Source organism: Dipodomys merriami, unplaced genomic scaffold (assembly GCF_024711535.1).
Source record: "Dipodomys merriami isolate MVZ:Mamm:240054 unplaced genomic scaffold, mDipMer1.0.p SCAF_116, whole genome shotgun sequence".
NCBI lineage: Eukaryota > Metazoa > Chordata > Mammalia > Rodentia > Heteromyidae > Dipodomys > Dipodomys merriami.
In genome coordinates, this window is record NW_027202449.1 from 2,202,439 (window position 1) to 2,220,467 (window position 18,029).

Genomic DNA, 18,029 nt, shown 5'->3' on the forward strand with positions numbered 1-18,029 from the left:
AGCCAGGCGCCCCGGAGGGCGCCGGGGCGGTCAGGCCCGGGAGCCAGCCATGGGTGCATCAGGTCTACGCGTGGCGCCGCAGACGTGCAGACTCAGCTCCGCCCGCACGGGGGCGCTGGAGGGCGGCGCGGGAGGGGCTGGCCTGGGAGGCGGGACTTCCTGCCGCCCAGGGAGCTCTTCCGGCCAGGCCCGGAAGACGAGTCAGTGCCGCTCTGGAGGCCGCCTGGGCGGGCGCCGCGACTCTCGCCCCGCTCTCCGGGGCCAGCGAGGCTCCTGCTGGGCGCCGCTTCTCCGGTAAGCACGCGCGACCCCGGGACGGCGCGCGGCCGGGCTCCGCCCCCTCGGGAGGCCCGAGGTCTGCGCCGCGGAGGCCTCTGGGAGAACCCCAGGCGGGGCGGGGGGAGCCGCGGGGGAGGTCGAGGCCGCGGAGCCCGAGGGCGTCGGTGGTGCCCGGGTCTGTGCGCCGTGGGGGCCGCCTTCGTGGGGGGGGGGGCACAGCTGCGTCCTGGAGCGCCCGAGGCCGGCAGAGGCGCCTCCGGCCCCCGGCGAGGGCTGGGCTCTTCCGAGTGGAGCGAGGAGGTGCAAAGGCCCTGGGGTGGGAAGCCGCCCTACGAAGGTCCGTGTGGCTGGAGCCCGGGCCGCGGAGATGGTGTCCTCGCGTTCGCCCCTCGGGGACGCAGCGTCGCTGCGAGGCGCCCTTCCCCGAGCTGGCTGCTGTGGGTGCCAGGAAAGCCATGTCGAAAGAACGTGGTAGAGGCCAGGCCAGGGGGGCCCGGGCTCAGTGGATCCGCGCGGCCTCCATCCTCAGCGAGCTCGTAGCTAGCGGAGGCCCGAGCGTCCTGGGCAGCCCCGGGGCGCGCACCGGACTCAGTGGCCGTCGCTGGTGTGCTGGGCTGTGTGTGGTGCCGACGGCCCGTGGGCGTGCAGAGGCGGGGATGACATGCAGTCGGGGTGTAGGGAAAGGTTTGCTGAGAAAGACCGCCTTGCTAGCGTGGGGGGCCCGGGGATCCCGTCTGTCCTCAGCACCAGAACAGGACACTTCCTTCTGCTGTGGGTTTCACCAACGAGAGCTGGTAGGTTCTTCCCGAGTCGGGAGAGCTTTGTGTTCACTTAGCTTTTCATTCCACACACAGCCAAGCACCAAGCCTGACAGTGGGAGGACAGGTGGACGAGGCTGGGCCCCGGCACCAGCCATAGTCTTGCGTGGCGCAGCTCACGCTCACCCAGCTGCCTGCATCCCCTACCTTCCACGTTTCGCTGTTCCTCACGCTTCTCCAACAGTTGCTGGTCCCTGGGTTTGGAGCCATCTTTCCAGGTATGCGTGCATGGGGGTTCACCTCCCCTCGCTGCTTCAGACTGAGCCCATCTCTAAGATGCTGCTCCTGGGTGCCCGTCCCCTCCCCTTCCCTCCCCCCCGTGGCTCACCCAGGCTAGGCCAGCAGGCAGGCTGCCCGTCTGCTGCTCTTCCTCCCTCCGCGTGGATGCCTCTGGGCACTTGTGCATCCCAAGAAACCCGGGAGCCTTGTTGAGGCGATGTCTGCCCCTGCTTGCTTTCCAGGATGGACTTCCCCAGCCCCCTCCGCCCAGCCTTCTTCATGACTGGCCCCCTTGGCATGAGTGATATCCCCGACTTGTCATTCATGTGCAGCTGGAGAGATGCCCTGACCCTCCCGGAGTCCCCTCTCCCCTGCTCCAAGGTGAGGATGGCCCCAGGGCCCTGGCGGCTCCGGAGGGGCCCTGGCCGGTCCCCTGGGTGTGTGTGTGTCCACACGGGTGACTTGGCAGAAACCAGGCCCACTTTTCCTGTCATCCTCTGGCTCAGGCTCTCTCTCGTTTGGTACTTGATCCCTTTTTGTGGCTGAATGATACCCACGCTGTGGATGCGCCTGGCCTCCATTTATCTGCTGGAGGACACTTGGGTGGTGGACATTTGGGTGGTTCACTCTTTGGCTCTAAAACGCAATGCAGCCATGATCTGCCCAGCTATTCTCTATTACTGGCTCTGTCCCCCGGGACAAGTGACGCCTTCCATGCCACAGTCTCCCATCAGCAAAAGGACCGTAACACTCGGACCAGCTAGCGGGTTGCTGGGTGGGGTGGGAGCAGGCGTGACGATCAGCCCTGACCAGCCCTGACCAGCCCGGGCTGGACTGCTTGTTTCCCTAGGGTGGGGCACTGCACCCGGCCCAGGACCTGCTGTGGGAGCCTGCGCTGCCAGGACCCGTCCCCCTGCTGCCTCCCGGTCCCGGTAACGGCCTGCTTCCTCCCTGCCCACCTCCCTCTGGCCCTGCTAATGGCATCCAGCCAGACACCCCCAGACTCCCGCCATCACTGGGGCTTCCCAGTCTCTCCCCTAACTTCGTCTTCCTTAGACCCCTGGGACCCTGGCCTGACAGCCCGTGACCTCCTTTTCCGAGGCGCAAACCCCTATCGGAGGCAGCCCCGGGCTGTGCTGGACATTACTGAGCAGGTGAGGGGTGCCACGGAGCCCTGGCCATGCTCAGTGACCTGGCACCTGCCCGCCCCCCTGCAGCTGGGTCACTTCCTGTGTCCCCCTCCCCTCCACAGCTCAGCCACTTCCTGTGGGATCATGGGGACGTGGCCTTCACCCCGCTGGGGAAGCTGATGCTGGAGAACTTCAAGCTGGAGGGAAACCGGGTGAGTGGACCGGAGTGGCCGGGAAAAGGCTCCCTCACTTGGAGGCCCGGGGCGCGGGGTCCTGACGAGGCCTCTCCTCGCAGAGCCGCTCCAAGAAGGTGACGGTCGTCAGCGTGAAGAACCTGGTCCGGGACCTCAGCGGACACCAACCCTGGGGGCAAGTGGCCAGGGAGGAAGGACCGGATGGCGGCGAGGCGGCGCTGGTGGTGGGGATATGGAAGGGGCCGCAGTGTGACCCAGGTTTCTGTCGCATCCGCCTCCCCACCCCATGTGGTCACGAGCTAGGTTTCCCTGTGCCAGAAATACTCAACTCCAGGAGCCTGTTCCTGGATCTCAGGCGTGGCTGCGTCCAGGTGTTGGATAATGTTAATGGGGGGGGGGGGGCTCTGTCTCCTGTTCAATCACGCGCTCCCCTCCACCCGGCCTGACTCCTGCACAGCTGTTTTAAGGGCCTGCAAGGTGGCCTGTGGTTCCGAGTGAAGAGGCTGTTCCTCTTGAGGCTTGGCTGAGGTCCCAGAAGGGACTTGGGGAGGCTTGGCTGAGGTCCCACGTCCATCTTCCTGCCGTTTCTGTGCAGGGTTCACACGTGTGCTCCGGGTGTGGGGCACAGGGCGGGTGGTTGTGGGTGGATAGAAACACTGCGAGCCTGGGCCCCCTAGGCTGGCCAGTGTCCTGTCCGTGGCTGCTCAGCATCATCCTCTGCCGTCCTGCCCCCAGGTGTCCCTGGGCTTACCTCACCCACCGGCAACGCCGCTTCTCCATCCTCGGGGGTCCCGTCCTCAGCAGGACGGTCTCGAGCCTGCTGGGGCGTCTGCTGCGGGAGGAGCTGGCCCTGAAGTGGGAGCAGCTGATGCTGGACGAGGCCTTCACCGGGGGTGCCTTGGCCTGGCTGCCTGGCAGGACTGCGGACACCGGGCAGCTGGTCTACCCCACCGGAGGCGCCCTGGACAGGCTGTGTATCCTCTCTCACTGGCTGGAGGAGGGGAAGGGCCGGAGCTGGGGTGGGAGCCCGTGTGATCCTTAGCCAGAGGCTCAGATCTCCAGGAGGTCAGTTTGGCTTCCGCCGGTGACCCCCAGGTCCTAGGGGACCCTGGATGCATCCAGCTCCGGGGACCTGTTCGGCAGGTTGTCACCTCCACCGTCCAGGGAGAAAGTAAGGCCCTGGCACCTCTCCTCTACCCCACCCAGCCTGCCGCCTGACCGGAGCCTGACCCCCCCCACCTCTCCTCCGCAGCCCTGCTGGCTGTCCGCTCCGACTACCACTGTGCCGTGTGGAAGGTGGGCAGGCAGGGGCGGCCCGCCCCTTTGCAGGTGGTCCAGGTGGAGAAGGGTGCCACCGGGGTCAGTCTCAGGTGAGGGGCCGGAGGCGGCTGGGAGAAGGGCCGGCTGTCCCCCCCCCCACATCCGCCTCACGCTTTCCTGTGCCCACAGCCCCCACCTGCCGGGGGAGCTGGCCGTGTGCAGCCGCTCCGGAGCCGTGTGCCTCTGGACGCCCCAGGACGGGTACTGCCCCTCTCCCCATAAGCATGCCACCCGCGCTCACCCGGGCCTGGCCTCCGTGTCCCGCCTTGGTGCCCACATCTGCCTTCTCCCTTAGGCTACAGCAGATCTACAAGGACTCGGACACGCTCGTGTTCCGGGACCTCTCGCCCTGGCGCTGGGCAGACTTCACGGCCCACCCTCGGGTGCTCACCGTGGGTGACCGCACCGGTGTGAAGATGATCGACACACAGGTGGGCATAGGTGGAGGTGCCCCCCCCCCCAGGCTCCGACCCCTACACGGTGGGGGGAGGGGAGCTCTGACCCCGTGTCCTCCCTAGGCACCCCCGGGCTGCGGGCTGATGCTTTTCCGAGCGGGGGCAGAGGCTTCCTGCCAGAAAGGGGAACGTGTGCTGCTCGTCCAGTACCTGGGCCAGACGGACGGCGGGTCTCTCCCGCCCACGCTGCACCTCGTCTGCACGCAGGTGAGCACACCTCCACCCCGTCCTCAGACACCTGAGCTGCCCACGGCCTCGGCCTCTGCGCAGCACGTGAATTGCTGTCTGGAGATGAGTGGGCGTCCAGGCGGGGGCCGAGCTGGGCGCCTGTGCGGGGCAGGTGGCTCCTGCTGAGGCACGCGTCTGTCCTCCCCTGCGGGGTCCTGGCTGGGGGCAGGTTTCCGGGTGGGACCCTGTGTAGTCTTCTAAGAATGTCTCCAGTTGTGCCAGCGGCTCGCCCGGGGTGGTCCCGAGGCTGGGCGGAGCGCTGCTGCTGGGTTCCCACGTGCCCCGAGAGCCTGGTGGTCCGGCAGGCCTCCGCGGGCCCTCTCCAGATGTCAGTCCTGCTTCCTTCCCGCCCCAGTTCTCCCTCTACCTGGTGGACGAGCGCCTCCCCCTGGTGCCGATGATGAAATGGGACCACGGCCTGGCCTCCCCGCCCCTGCTGGCCCGCCTGCTGCCTCCTCCTGGCCCCAGCTGCCCGCAGCCCCTGCTTCTGGGGGGCCAGGGGGGGCAGCTGCAGCTGCTGCCCATCACAGGTGGGTTGGGCCGGCCGGGGGCGCGTGGCGAGCCTGCGGGGCGGGGGGTCCCCAGGCCTGGCTGACTGTCCTTCCTCCAGGAGACGGGACCTCCCCGCCCAGGCTGGCCGCACACCCGCAGTCCCTGCCCTCCTGCACCGACTCCCTGTCTGCCTTTCCCCTGCTGGAGCCCAAGAGCCATCAGCAGCTACAAGAGCGCCTGGAAGCTCCAACTATAGGTAGCCGGGCAGGGAGAGGGTCAGCGGCTACGGGAAGGGAGGTGCCAGCCTTGCCCATCACCATGTTCTCCCTCCAGGCCTGTCTGCCACCATCCCACCACCCTGTGGCTCCACGCCCATCCTGTCAGTCTTCCAGCTCTCGGCCGCCGGGGACATCTTCTACCAACACCTCCGCCTGCAGACGGCCTGCAGCCTCCGCCATGAGGGGGCTCCAGGCAGCCCGGGGCCCCGCCGCCTTCCCCCTCAGGACCATGCGCCCACACCGTCCTGGGACGCCCAGGCCACTGCCCACTGCAGCCGGTGGCTGGAGGCCCTGCTGCAGGTACCCCGTGCACCCCGTACGTGGACTGCACCCACCTTTTCCCACCGCCACCTGCTGGGCCGCCTGGAACTGCAGCAGAGCGCAGGGAAGACCACGGAGTGCCTGCGGGCAGCCATGGCCGAGGGGCGGCTGCTGCGGCGCGGGGACCTGGGCCCCCTCCCTGCTGCAGAACCACCCCCCGGCCCCCAGCCAGGCCCTCAGGACCAGCTCACCAAGCGTCTGGGGGAGGCCTGGGAAGGCCGGGGTGCTGCCTGGTGGGGGAGACAGCAGGACAAGATTTCAGGGCCCAAGAAACAGGCCAAGCGGGCCAAGCGCCGGACTCAGCTGTCCAGCACCTTCTCACAGAGCAGCTGCACAGACCGCCCGGACAGCCCCGGCGGCCCCACCCCGAGCCCCTCGGAGGCCACGCCACGGCCCCCAGTGACGCCACCCTCCCAGGCATCCTTGTCGGGACCCTGGTTACCCCGCGCCCCGTTGGAGCGGCGGCAGCCCCTCCGGGACCAGGTGGCCAGGCTGCCACCTGAGGACACCCCCAAACAAGCCACGGTGCCCCTCTCGCAGCAGACGCCTGGCCTCACCAGCTCCCAGCCTCCCCGGAAGAAGCCGCGCATGGGATTCTGAGGGCCAGGGAGGCTGCCTCCCTGGGGAGCCCGCAGGCAGCAGTTGGGCTGGGGGGCACTGGTGTCTGGTGGGAATGGGGGGACCATCTGCTCAGTTCACCCCAGCTTCTCAGGGCCCACTGTGGACACCCCTGCAGTGCTCCACACTGCCCACGACCTCTCTGCCCCTTTGGGTCGCATGGTCCCGGCCTAGCAGGAAAGGCACGTGATCGGTGCACACCAGCCCTGTGACACTGCTAACAAGAAGTTTATAATCACATCGCGTGACTGCACTAGCCATGCTGCTTGTGTACAGGGAACCTGGGGTCCCACATGGGGGGCGGGGGAACCTCTCACAGCCCAGCCTTCAGAGTGGGCTCCGTGGCCACCCTTTGGGAGGAAGGGGTAGCCCCTGCCCACTCCCTGCCCCTGCCAGTTTGATGGTGAGGGCCACCTTGGCTTCAGTCCAAGCCAAACTCAATGTCCTCTCGGCCTGTCTCCATGCTGGGCTTTGCCACAGACCATACCTCATGCTTTTCCATTTTGTCACCTGAAGACACAAGAGGAAGAGAAGGGTGCTCACTGCCCCGCAGCGCGCCCTCACCCTTCCCCATGCTGCTGCCCACCTGCAGCTCCCTCCCCTTCCCCATGCTGCTGCCTACCTGCAGCTCCCTCCCCTTCCCCATGCTGCTGCCCACCTGCAGCTCCCTCCTCTCCCCTCCCCACCTGCAGCTCACCCCCTACAGCTCCCCCCTTCTCCACCTGCAGCTACACCTCAGCCAGCACCTCAGCCTTGTCCCAGGCCAGAAAAGCCAAGGATGATGTGAAAGCCCGTTTCTTAGCCTGGGACTTGCTGGGCTCTGTGGCCACCAGGCAGCTGGAGGCTCAGCCCAGGCTACACCCCACAAGTGGCAGCTGACCCATGAGCCTGGGAGTTGTCCTGAGTCATGAACCAGAGCTCCAGGCTGAGGTTCATTGTCACCCACCATCCTCATCCCTCTACACCCGGATCTTGTTCCAGGGTGGATGGCCCCCAGGTTTGGGGTACAGGCATGTTACCTGGTGGGTGACTGTCCCCAGCCTCTTGGGAAGGGGCAGGTGCAGGGTCTGTCGTGCAGGGTAGGGGCAGCTGGCCTGCGGGCTCAGGGTCACTGAGCTCCTGAATGAGTGGCCCCAGGGCTGCTGTGGTCTGCCTTTGCGTCTGCTCACTTGTCCCTTCCTTAAATATGCCTGCAAAAGGCTGCCGGGTCTTCTTGGAGGGGTCCTTAGAGAGGGTGAAGATGCCCGTCAGGGTGCCCGTGTGGGTGTGGTTCAGCTCAGGGTCACTGTCGGCATCATCGTCACTCAAGCTTGAGATGGCCTCGATCTTTGGACAAGATTCCTGCTGGGGACAAAAACTGAGCAAGTTCCATCTGCACCAGTCACCCGGGGTACCTACCCTCTCCCCCACACCACAGGGTGGCCTTGCCAACTGAGCGTCTGCCCACCTGCTGCCCCTGTACCACAGCTCCCCGGGAGCCCTGGCCACCTGGGCTTGCTTTGAGGGGTGGGCCTCACCCCTCGCCCTCCCCTCTGTCCACACATAATTCAGCCAGTGCACGGCTCAGGTGCAGGCACAGCTGCGACAAGTCAGCAGGAAGATAAGTGGGAGAAAGCCAGTGTCTGCCAGGGCCTTGAGAGCAGGGCAGCGCCACCTCCAGGAAGGCTGGGGCACAAGGACATTTATCTCCAAGAGGAATGTGCTTTGTAGATGAGAACCAACGCAATCAAGGCTGAGCGTGGCAGAGCGCGGGCAGCCTCACCTGCTCCTCCAGAGACGCATCAGTTCCGTCAACGTCCTCCAAGTCAGGCAGGTCCTGAAAGAGCCAATGCGCACGCGTCACCAGGGAGGCAAGAAGCGTCCGCCTTCTGTATGGCCAAGTCTGGAGACACCACCGGTCACCCAAACTGTGGAGCATCTCCCCACCCCGGCCTCCCAGCAGCAGCCCTGGTATGTTCACAGAGCCCAGAACCAACAGGACTTAGTTTGGAATTGTCTAGCTATGTGTAAACATAAGAATGCATATACACAACCAAACACGTAGGCCACCCGGCACTGAGCCAGGTGACAATGCGAAGTGTGGCATTAGAAATGAGCCAGGATGTGGCCTGGGGCCAAGCAGAGGGGGCAGCAGCCGCCATGCCCAAGTCCTGTGCCCTGGCCTGTCCCCAGAGCACCTTTTCCCCTGGGAAATGGCTAGACTCCGAGGCTGAAGGCCAGCGCTCACTCAGCACCCCCGGGGAAAGGCAGTCAGGAACGGCCACTCCCGGGCTGTGGCCATTAGCGGGCTGCAAGGGCTTTGCAGAGAGGCCTCTGGTGATGGTGGACCTGCCCCGGGCCCCGAGGCCCGCTGCCCGCACCTGAGTGCACAGCCCCGCCCCTCGGGGGTGCAGACCGCTAGCCCGGGCCACCCTGTGGTGGCAAGGACACGGGGTGTGGACCCCATCCCTGCGCTGCCAGCTGCGCGCCGGTGCCCCCCAAGCTTGGGCCTCCACCTACATCGATGAAGAGCTTCTCCTTGGTCTCCAGGGCCACAGGTTCTAAATCCTCACCAGACGCCACAGCTAAGCCGCCGTCAGCCGCTGACCCCGGGCTGGGGGACTCTGCGGAACAAGGATGGGTCACTACTCCTGCGCTTGCTTTCCCCAGGCAAATGGGCAGCCCGTGACAAGCCACAGAAAGCACCAGAAGCCGCCTCCCTCCCTAGGCTGGCCTGGGGGTTGGGCATCACTGCCGTGGGCTCGGAACTCTAGGGCAGAGGGTCCTCCAGCAGTCAGCTGCGTTACCGTGGGGTGCAGCTCCCCCAGGGGCCAGGGCCTGCGCTGGCTCTTCTCTCTCTCTGTTCGCCTCCATGGGCAGCTCCTCTTCTCCACCCGACTTTTCTGGAAACAGCTCGTCCTTGGCCTCAAAGCTTTCGTTAACCAACAACTCTACTTTCCGCTGCGTTTCTGCGTCCGCGGGGGGCGCTGGCGGCCCTTCCTCGCTGGCAGGCTCACTCTCCGCACCTTGTGGCTGTGGCTTCTCCCCTGGACAGGGCAGGTCCATGGGTGCGCGTTGAGGGTCTTTGGGAATGCAGGGCGGCGGGCCTCCTCCCCTTCGTGCCCACGGGAAGGGCCCTCCAGAACCCACTGACCAGAGCGTGGCTTGGAGGAGCCGAGCCCGAGGTCGTTTAGGAGATGCCACACTTTTTAAAGGGCACAAAGCTGGAAAGCCAGGCACGGTAGCATACCCCTGTAATCCCAGCACTCAGAGGCAGAGGAAAGAGGATTTTGAGTTCCAGAGGAGCCTGGGCTACGGGGTGAGACCTTGCCCTAAAGAAAAACAACTGACTCAGGAGGAAAGTATGTGGTGGGGGCAGATGTATGGCAAGATGCTTAAAGCCACCCCATCTCAATGGTATTAATAGTCACCACTTCACTGTTCTTTCAGCTTTCCTGAAAACATGAGTTTTCCAAAACATTAAAAAAATACATGCCCACCCACCAGGAAAATGTCTTCTCTTCATGGTATGGTCATTCAAGTAGGTAGAAAGCAATATAATTTTGCCACTTTTTGGTCGGGCGGGGGATTTTGCCATTTTTGAATATGAAAAGTCTTTTGTTACAGTCAAACACAGCGAGGAGGGAAATGCCAGGAGGAACTCTTGTTCCAGTGCATGGTATGCTCTTTGTCTCAAATTGCAACCCAGGCTGGCCTTGAACACGTGATTCCCCTGCCTCAGCCTCCCCACTGGCATGCACCCCCCCCCCCCAGCTGGAAAGGGACTGTGCTGCTCTTTCCTGTGGCCACCCGCACAGAACCACAGGATGGACCACAATGCTAGGTTACTGATTGAGATGGAGGTCTCTAACTTTGTGCCTGGACTGGCCTTGAACCTCCATCCTCCCAAATGCCACCTCCTGAGTAGCAGGGTTTACAGGTGTGAGCCAACACACCCAGCTCTAGAATCGGTCTGAAATTTACACATAATTGTTGGAGGCCGAGCCACAGGTGAGTGAACACATGCTCAAAACGTCCCAGAGACAAAAGGCTGTGGCTTCACCGGCAGCTCAGGGGTGTCCCCCTGGAGCACGCACCTCTCTCCTGGCCTGCCTTCTCCCTTCGCCGCTCCTCAGACCGGCGCTTGATCATGGCCAAGGCCTCCAGGCTGTCCAGGATCTTCTTGCGCTCCCTTGTCTCCCACTGCCGCCTTTCCTCCTTCTCGGCTGCTAGCCCACCCCGGGCCCAGGCCTCGGCGCAAGCCCTGTGGAGGAGGAGGAGGGGAGACCCAGACATGGGGATGAGCTCTCAGCAGCGAGGGGCACACGCCAAGCACGGGCTGTCTCAACAGACTTGCTCATGGCCGCTGCCCACACCGCCTGCTCGTGCGTGCTCGGGGCAGTTTTATTCTCATTGGTCAAAGCCCTTCAATAGGTGAGTGGCTAAGTGGATCCAGCGGCTCCTGACAATGGAATATCATATACCCATGAACAGAAATAAGGTGTTGGGCCACAGAACAACATGGGGGAGACTGAAACGCACTACTATACTGAAAGAAGCCTGCTCTCTTTCTCTGATGACCCAAAACAACTATTTGAAAAGTCTAGTCTTTTCCCTCCCTCCCTTCCCCCTTCTTCCTTCCTTCCTTCCTCCCTCCCTTCCTTCCTCCCTTCCTCCCTTCCTTCCTCCCCCCCCTCCCTCTCCTGGGACTTGAACTCAGGGCCTTGGCGCTGTCCCTGAGCTGCTTTTGCTCAAGGTTAGCACTCTCCCACTTGAGCCACAGCACCACTTCTGGCTTTTTCTGAGTAATTTATTGGAGATAAGTGTCTCTCACTTTCCTGCTTGGGTTGGCTTTGAACTGTGATCCTCAGATCTCAGCCACCTGAGTAGCTAGGGTTACAGGCGTGTGCCACCAGTGCCCAGCTTCTGGTTATCTTTTTATGAGCAAAGAAATGGAATTGATTTTCTCAAAGCACAGACAGATTGCCAGCAATTACGTGAGAGGAAGCTATTATGTATTAGCTTCTAGGTAAGTGCAAATCACAACTGTAATGGGTCACATTCTGTAGGAAAGTAGATGAGCCGGGTGCTGGTGGTTCATGCCTGTAATCCTACTCAGGAGGCTGAGATCTGAGGATCACAATAAAAAGCCAGCCTGGGAAGGAAAGTCCATGAGACTCTTATCTCCAATGAACTACCAGAAAACTGAAAGTGGTGCTGTGGTTTGAGTGGTAGAGCACTCTCCTTGAGCTGAAGAGCTGAGGGACAGCCCAGGCCCAGAGTTCAAGCCCCACAACTGACTTTAAAAAAAAAAAAAGGTAGATGAACTGGGCATACCTGAAATCCCCCATCCTGGGCTACACAGTGAGGTCAAAGGGAAGGGAGAGCGGGGAGGAGGAAATTAAGTTTGATGAGGATGTGGAAAAAATTGGAACCCTGGTTTATTTTATTGTGCCAGTATGTTGGTTTGAACTCAGCCAAGGCTTCATGTTCTTGAGGCTGCTGCTCTACCATTTGAGCCACACCTTCACTATGGCCTTTTAGTGGTTAATTGGAGATAAGAGTCCCATGGGCTTTCCTGCCCAGACTGTGTTGGAAACAGGTTCCTCAGATCTCAGCCTCCTGAGTTGCCAGCATTTTCAGGCGTGAGCCACAGGGACTCAGTGCTCAAACACTGTTGAAGGCTAATGAGAAGTGCTCTTCTCACCTGTCCTTGGGAAACACGGGTCTGTCATCCAGGTACGTGAGCTGCTTCAGCCGGATGGTGACGGTCCTGCGGTAGTAAGGGATCTGTCGGATGACTGTGTTTCCCATCAAGTTCAGCACGCGCTGTGGAGCAGACAGGCAGCACCAACATGATGCTTTGCTTTTTGGGGGGTAGCACTGGGGTTTGAACTCAGGGTCTCACCTAGACAGGCACTCCAGCCCTTCAGCCACACCCCTCTTTGCTTTCATTATTTTTCAGATAGGGTCTTGTGCTTTTGCCCAGGGCTGGTCTCAGACTGTGAGTCCTCCTTCCATTGCCTCCGTGTAGCTGGGATCAGAGGGGTACGCCACCACACCAGGCCCCAAAGTGAATACCCTCAGAATACAATGTGCTTCCTTGAGAAAAATGGAGGTGTGAGTATCACATCCAAGCGCAAGAATCGGAGCAATGCTTTTCATTGCTTCTGGTGCAGTTGATTGGGTGGGGTGACCCTCCCTTCAACTGGAACTTTCCAGCTTGGTGTCCCCTTCCAGAGAAGTATTGGAAAAACATTCCCTGAGGCTTTGCCAAGTGCAGCTCAAACTAGTTTGCTGCCCAATTGCTCTTCTGGCCCTGCATCGCTGTGTAACTGAGGTTCTTTCCTGTCCAGTCGGCATGTCCTTTCAAGGAAGCTTGTGCACATAGATAAAAAGTTATAGACAGGAGGGAAATGCAGCCCCTATTTCCCGTGAGCCTCCCTGGACTGGGCCCTTCTTGCTGGGCTTGCAGGTGCCCCAAAGGTCAGAACAGCAGTGGACTATTTTCAAATGCTGTAAGCTCCCCTTCTGCCTCAAAAGGCACACAGAGCCAGGCACGGTGGCTCACGCCTGTAATCCTAGCCACACAGGAGGCTGAGATCGGAGGATTGTTGTTTGGTGCCAGCCTGGGCAGGAAAATCTGTGAGACTCATTTCTAATTAACCACCAAAGATCAGGAAGTGGAGTTGTGGCTCAAGCGGCAGAGTGCCAGCCTTAAGTAGAAAAGCCAATGGACAGGCCCTGAGTTCAAGCCCTGGTAACACACACACACACACACACACACACACACACACACACACACACACACACACACACACACACACACACACACACACACACACACACACACACACACACACACGTGGTTCTGTGGTGATTTTTTTTTCTGTTTACCAAATTGGGCATGGTCTCAAGGACGCTCAGGATCTCCGGGTCGCTCAGCCTGTTGTGGGAAAGGTCGAGGACACAAAGTTTCCTGCAGTCCTTCAGGTGGCGAATGTCGTCCACTGTCTCCAGGTGGTTGTGGGCCATCTGCAGTGTGTTCAGCACGGGGAGGCAGGCTGGAAGGGGGGGTGGGTAGAGTGAGCCCCGGAGCCGCCCCAGGGGAGAGGAGGGAGTGGATGCTGAGGTCTGGAAGGTGCCTGCTGCCGCTCTTACAGAGGTTCTCGATGGTCTTGATGTGGTTGTTGCTGAGGTTGAGTGCGTCCAGCTTCTGCAGGGACTCCAGGTTCTCGATCTTGCTGAGCAGGTTCACATGCAGGAAAAGGCAGCGCAGGTCAGTTTGGGCTTGCAGGTTCTCGATTTTCCGTATCCCGTTACACTCCAGCCAGAGGCAGCGCAGGCCCGTGTACTCTTCCAGGTTCTCGATGCGGTCAAAGCCTTGGGAGAGAGCCGGTGAGGTGACTGAGCTCCCGCGGTCGACTGGGGGGGGGGGGGGGAAGGGGGGCAAGGGTGGGGAGGAGGCAAGGGAGGCAAGGCATGGTTGCTGTTGTCCATGATAGGGATTCTGATGTTGAAATCCTACCCAGCAAGGCCAGGTGTTAGGAAGCTTTGAAAAACCTATGTTCTAATCGTTAAAACAGGGATACAGGAGGACCCGTTGCAACAATGAGATGTACAAGTTGTTATGTTGAAGAACGAACTTTACAACTTTGGGGGGGGGGACGGGAGGGGGGAGGGGAAGATGGAAAGGGATGGGAAGGGGAAACAAAGGAGGAGGCTGCAATGCTTGATAAGAAATGTACTCATTATCTTGCCCATGTAATTGTAACCCCTCTGTACAGTATTTTCACAATAAAAATAAATAATAAAAAAATCCTATGTTCTTAGAATACAAAAAAAGTAATACAGCATGCTTCCTTTTTATCTAGACAGCCAGCAGCAACTTTATGACTGTTAGGCAAAAATTTCCTTTTTTTTTTCCTATGTGCTAGTACTGGGGCTTGAATTCAGGACCTGGGGCATTGTTCCTGAGCCTTTTCTCTCAAGGCTAGTGCTCTACTGCTTGAGCCACAGCTCTCCTCTCAACTTTTTGGTGGTTAATTGGAGATAAGAGTCTCATGGACTTTCCTTTCTGGGCTGGCTTTGAACTGTGATCCTCAATCTTAGCCTCCTGAGTAGTTGGGATTACAGGTGTGAGTCACCAGGCCTGGCTAAAAGAGTGTTTTTTCATGGATGTCCACCATACTCTGCCGGTTTAATTTAACTACAAGATGATCTCTGCAGATAATGAATCCTCTGAATCCATGCTCTCACCTTTGAAGTGCAGATACAGAGTGTCATTCAGTGCAGGTGTCAGGTAGAGCTTGTGCTGTTTGCAGAGTTTTTGAAGGAAATTCTTAGTCATTCTGTTCAGGTGGAAAACAAACAACAAAAAAATTTATTTCACCATGTGGGTATGGGTGGGAGGGGAAAAATGGGAGGGAAGGAGGGAGGAAGGGAGCAAAGGGGGTGAATGTATTTTTACCTGACTTTTATAATTGTAACCCCTCTGTACCTCACCTTTATAATGACATTTTTTATTATTTTATTTTGTCGGTTGTAGGGCTTGAATTCTGGGTCTAGGCGCTGTCCTTCAGCTCTTCAGCTCAAGGTGAGCACTCTACTGCTTTGAGCCACAGTGCCATTCCAGGTTTTCTAGTGGTTTATTGGAGATAAGAGTCTCATGGACTTTCCTGCCTGGGCTGGCTTTGAACTGCGTCAGCCTCCTGAATAGCTAGGATTGCAGGCGTGAGCCACCAGCGCCCAGCTTACAATGACAATTAAAAAAACAAACATTTATTTCAGCTTGCCAGCTGAAATATAAGTTTCAAAGCTTTTTAATGTATCAATTTATGTTTGTATTTTGTGCAGGTTCTGGGACTTGAACTCAGCCACGCCCTCTTACTTGGCCTTTTCTGCTCCATTCTGGCTATCTACCAGATGAGCCACCAGATCCACTTCTATCCTTTTTTCTGGTTAATTGGAGGTAAGGGTCTCACAGGATTTTCTGCTGGGCTGGCTTTGAACCTTTATCCTCAGCTCTCAGCCTCCTTCAGTAACTAAGATTAGAGATGTGAGCCGCTAGGGTCCAGGACTATGCCCACTTACATTGAAACCTCTACACCCTCTGATATGTTGGGCATCTATTTTCATTCCTCCTCCCTTTCTCTTTTGCACCCACTCCCCCTTCTTTTTGGCACATTTTCAGAGCCTCGTCTGCCATTGCTACATTCAGCATTCTTACAAACTGCTGGTTATGTTCTAATAAAAATGCCGACACTGCCCCCTGCAGAGGTGATGCTAGAAGTGCACGGGGTGTGCGTGATCCACAGACCGAGCCCACCACTCAGCTCTCCAACGTCTGGAGCCCCATCCCCTCTCATCTGCCCTCCACCCAGGGAATGTGCAGCATGCCACAAACCTGGGTCCTCGCTCATCCCTGTCATCTCGTGTGTGTGCAAGGTGAGCATCGGCTCCGCTGTCACCACGGGGCTGGTTCTGGCTCTGGAACTCTGTGTCGGAAGAACCCACACCTACTTCCTTAGGGTCATTAACATCTGTAAAATCAAGGAGATTCTCTTTATCGAGATCAACAAAGGCCCCCAAAAGGTTCCCTCCCTTTTCAGTTTGATTGCTAACTGTCCACTTTTAGCAGGGAGCACTAGAAATCGTCCGATAAAGGGCCATTTTTAAAACGTTAGCAAAGACTACATTAAGAAAAAATGTCCTTGATTGATTGGTATATGAACTGTTCTCAAATAAATGTGGACTGACCAAACAAGCTTCGTCAGAAACACCAAGATCCCTTTTATATGAATTTTTAAATATGCAAGCCAGTGCAATATGTTGCTTAGGGCACACGAGTACTAAGCAGTGATTTTTTAAAAATCTGTGCAAAATCTACTTGAGAAAGGGGATGGGGGGAGAAAAGGGTGGAAATGTGACCATCATCCTTATGTGAAATGTTTTATTTCCTTAGCTAAAAAAAATAAGACAAAATGTTCATCAATTTCAGCTTTGTAGCGATGCATAGGTATTTGTTATATTTTCTGTTCATTCTTTTTCTGTCTTGGGCTTGTACTTTGGGCCTGGGCACTGTCCCTGAGTGCCTTTTTGCTCAAGGCTGGCACTCTACCCTCTGAGCCACAGCTCTACTTCTGAATTTTTGGTGGTTTTAATTGGAGATAAGAGTCTCACAGATATTCCTACCTGGGCTGACTCTAAATTTTGATGCTCAGATCTCAGCTTCCTGACTAGCTGTTATTATGGGTATGAGCCACTGATGCCTGGCAAAAGGCATGTAACTTTTTTTTTCTTTTTTTTTTTTGTCAGTCATGGGTCTTGAACTCTGAGTCTGGGCACTGTCCCTCAGCTCTTCAGCTCAAGGTGAGCACTCTACCACTTGAGCCACAGCACCACTTCGGATTTCCTGGTGGTTCATTGGACGTAAAGAGTCTCACAAACTTTCTTGCCTGGGCTGGCTTTGAACTGCGATCCTCAGATCTCAGCCTCCTGAGTAGCTAGGATGACAGACGTGAGTCACTGGCACCAGGCTAAGGCATGTAATTTTAAGGGCTGTGTGTCCTAGTGTCATGGGATGAGTCTGAGCTATGTCACACGTCCTTGCTACCTCACTGCCTACAACGCCCAGTCACACAGCAAGCAGACGGGCGTTTGCAGAATAAGGAGTGGGTGCTCAGTGAAAAGACTGACGGATTGTTTTAATAACAAGAGCTACCATTTATTAGTGACCCAGTACAAGCTGCAAACTGTGTGTGTGTGTGTGTGTGTGTGTGTGTGTGTGTGTGTGTGTGTGTCACTAGGGTTTGAACTCAGAGCCTTTGCTTGCTACTTTTTTGCTCATAACCAGCTCTCTTCCACTGGTGTCCTACTTCCAAGCCCAGCACTTTACTGGTTCTTATGGAGATGGAATCTTGTGGACATTTTTTGCCCAGGCTCTGAGCTGCAACCCTCTAGATTTCAGCCTCCTGACTAGCTGGGATGATGGTGTGAGCCCCCGGCCTGGCTAGAGACTTTATAATGATCTCCCTCTATGTCTATACAATGATCCCTGCTCACAGGTAGACAAGAAGGCTGAGTCTCACAGCCTTCAGGTTCTAGGCCCACGTCTTGGTCCAGTCACTCCCAAGCAACCCGGGTCAGGCGGTGAGCAATTTAGCTGCAAGGCTCAAAACCAAAGTTGGGGTGGAGGAGGGAGGGGGGTGGTTAGGCCAGGGCTAGGCCCCGCCGGGCCGGGTCTCGGTTCTGTGGCTGGTTTGGCTCCAGTGGGGAGAGGGGCCCGGGGGATGGCCGGGAGCGGACGCATGCCCTGGCTGCGGGGGGCCGCCGCCGCGGCGCGGGACGCTCACCCCCGGCCTCGTCCCCGGGCCTGCTGCGCTCAGCACCTTCCCCGCGGACGCCCTGGTCCGGGTGGTCGCCCGCGGACTCCTCCACTCGGGGCTTGTCCAGTCTGGGCCTGTCCGCCCCAGGCTCCTGCGCTCGGGGCCCCTCCTCGCCGGGCCCCTGAGCGCCGTCCGCGGCGGGCTCCGCGGCCTCGGGGTGCATGTCCACGCCTCTCACGCCGAGCGCCCCGCAGCCCTGCCCAAGGAGCCCCGCTTTCCGCTCCGACGCCGGCGCCGGCTCTGCGGCAGCCCAACGCTTCCCAGGGTCGCCAGGGTAACCGCCGCGCACGCGCACTGCGCCACGCCGGAGG

General features: G+C 58.9%; 2 protein-coding genes across 3 annotated transcripts; one reads left to right on the forward strand and one right to left on the reverse strand.

The window, feature by feature from the left end:
- The first annotated feature begins 197 nt into the window (after window positions 1–197).
- Window positions 198–6,592, forward strand: LOC138822867 (TATA box-binding protein-associated factor, RNA polymerase I, subunit C-like). Its single transcript, XM_070015828.1, has 16 exons — window positions 198–294; window positions 1,134–1,315; window positions 1,559–1,697; window positions 2,167–2,248; window positions 2,373–2,470; window positions 2,569–2,658; window positions 2,742–2,815; window positions 3,376–3,614; window positions 3,695–3,811; window positions 3,893–4,010; window positions 4,090–4,161; window positions 4,256–4,391; window positions 4,479–4,622; window positions 4,999–5,173; window positions 5,254–5,391; window positions 5,469–6,592. Exons 3-16 carry the CDS (start codon window positions 1,560–1,562, stop codon window positions 6,332–6,334), a joined length of 2,487 nt encoding a protein of 828 aa, XP_069871929.1. The 5' UTR covers window positions 198–294; window positions 1,134–1,315; window position 1,559; the 3' UTR covers window positions 6,335–6,592.
- LOC138822868 (dynein axonemal assembly factor 1-like) lies at window positions 6,562–17,986 on the reverse strand. 2 transcript variants are annotated; one of them, XM_070015830.1, is made up of 12 exons: window positions 17,686–17,986; window positions 15,738–15,873; window positions 14,591–14,682; window positions 13,493–13,714; window positions 13,229–13,395; window positions 12,039–12,160; window positions 10,429–10,595; window positions 9,139–9,378; window positions 8,852–8,955; window positions 8,115–8,168; window positions 7,372–7,693; window positions 6,562–6,862 (listed from the first exon to the last, which is right to left on the reverse strand). In XM_070015830.1, the coding sequence occupies exons 1-12, from the start codon at window positions 17,879–17,881 to the stop codon at window positions 6,774–6,776; spliced, it is 1,911 nt and encodes a 636-aa protein (XP_069871931.1). In that variant the 5' UTR covers window positions 17,882–17,986; the 3' UTR covers window positions 6,562–6,773. The 2 variants fall into 2 exon arrangements, with proteins under 2 accessions (XP_069871931.1, XP_069871930.1); XM_070015829.1 differs by having other exon boundaries at window positions 7,372–7,696.
- Window positions 17,987–18,029: the final 43 nt, after the last annotated feature.

What these genes read in the sequence shown, in the direction of transcription:
- LOC138822868 (XM_070015829.1), bottom strand. Translation starts at nt 17,881, where the DNA reads ATGCACCCCGAGGCCGCGGAGCCCGCCGCGGACGGCGCTCAGGGGCCC. An exon ending in TTGAGACCATGCCCAATTTG is followed by an intron (nt 12,161 to 13,228) that starts GTAAACAGAAAA and finishes TCTGCTCCACAG; the next exon opens with CGCGTGCTGAACTTGATGGG. An exon ending in TGGGGGAGCTGCACCCCACG is followed by an intron (nt 8,956 to 9,138) that starts GTAACGCAGCTG and finishes CTTGTTCCGCAG; the next exon opens with AGTCCCCCAGCCCGGGGTCA.
- LOC138822867 (XM_070015828.1), top strand. Translation starts at nt 1,560, where the DNA reads ATGGACTTCCCCAGCCCCCTCCGCCCAGCCTTCTTCATGACTGGCCCC. An exon ending in TGCTGGACATTACTGAGCAG is followed by an intron (nt 2,471 to 2,568) that starts GTGAGGGGTGCC and finishes TCCCCTCCACAG; the next exon opens with CTCAGCCACTTCCTGTGGGA. An exon ending in TCAAGCTGGAGGGAAACCGG is followed by an intron (nt 2,659 to 2,741) that starts GTGAGTGGACCG and finishes CTCTCCTCGCAG; the next exon opens with AGCCGCTCCAAGAAGGTGAC.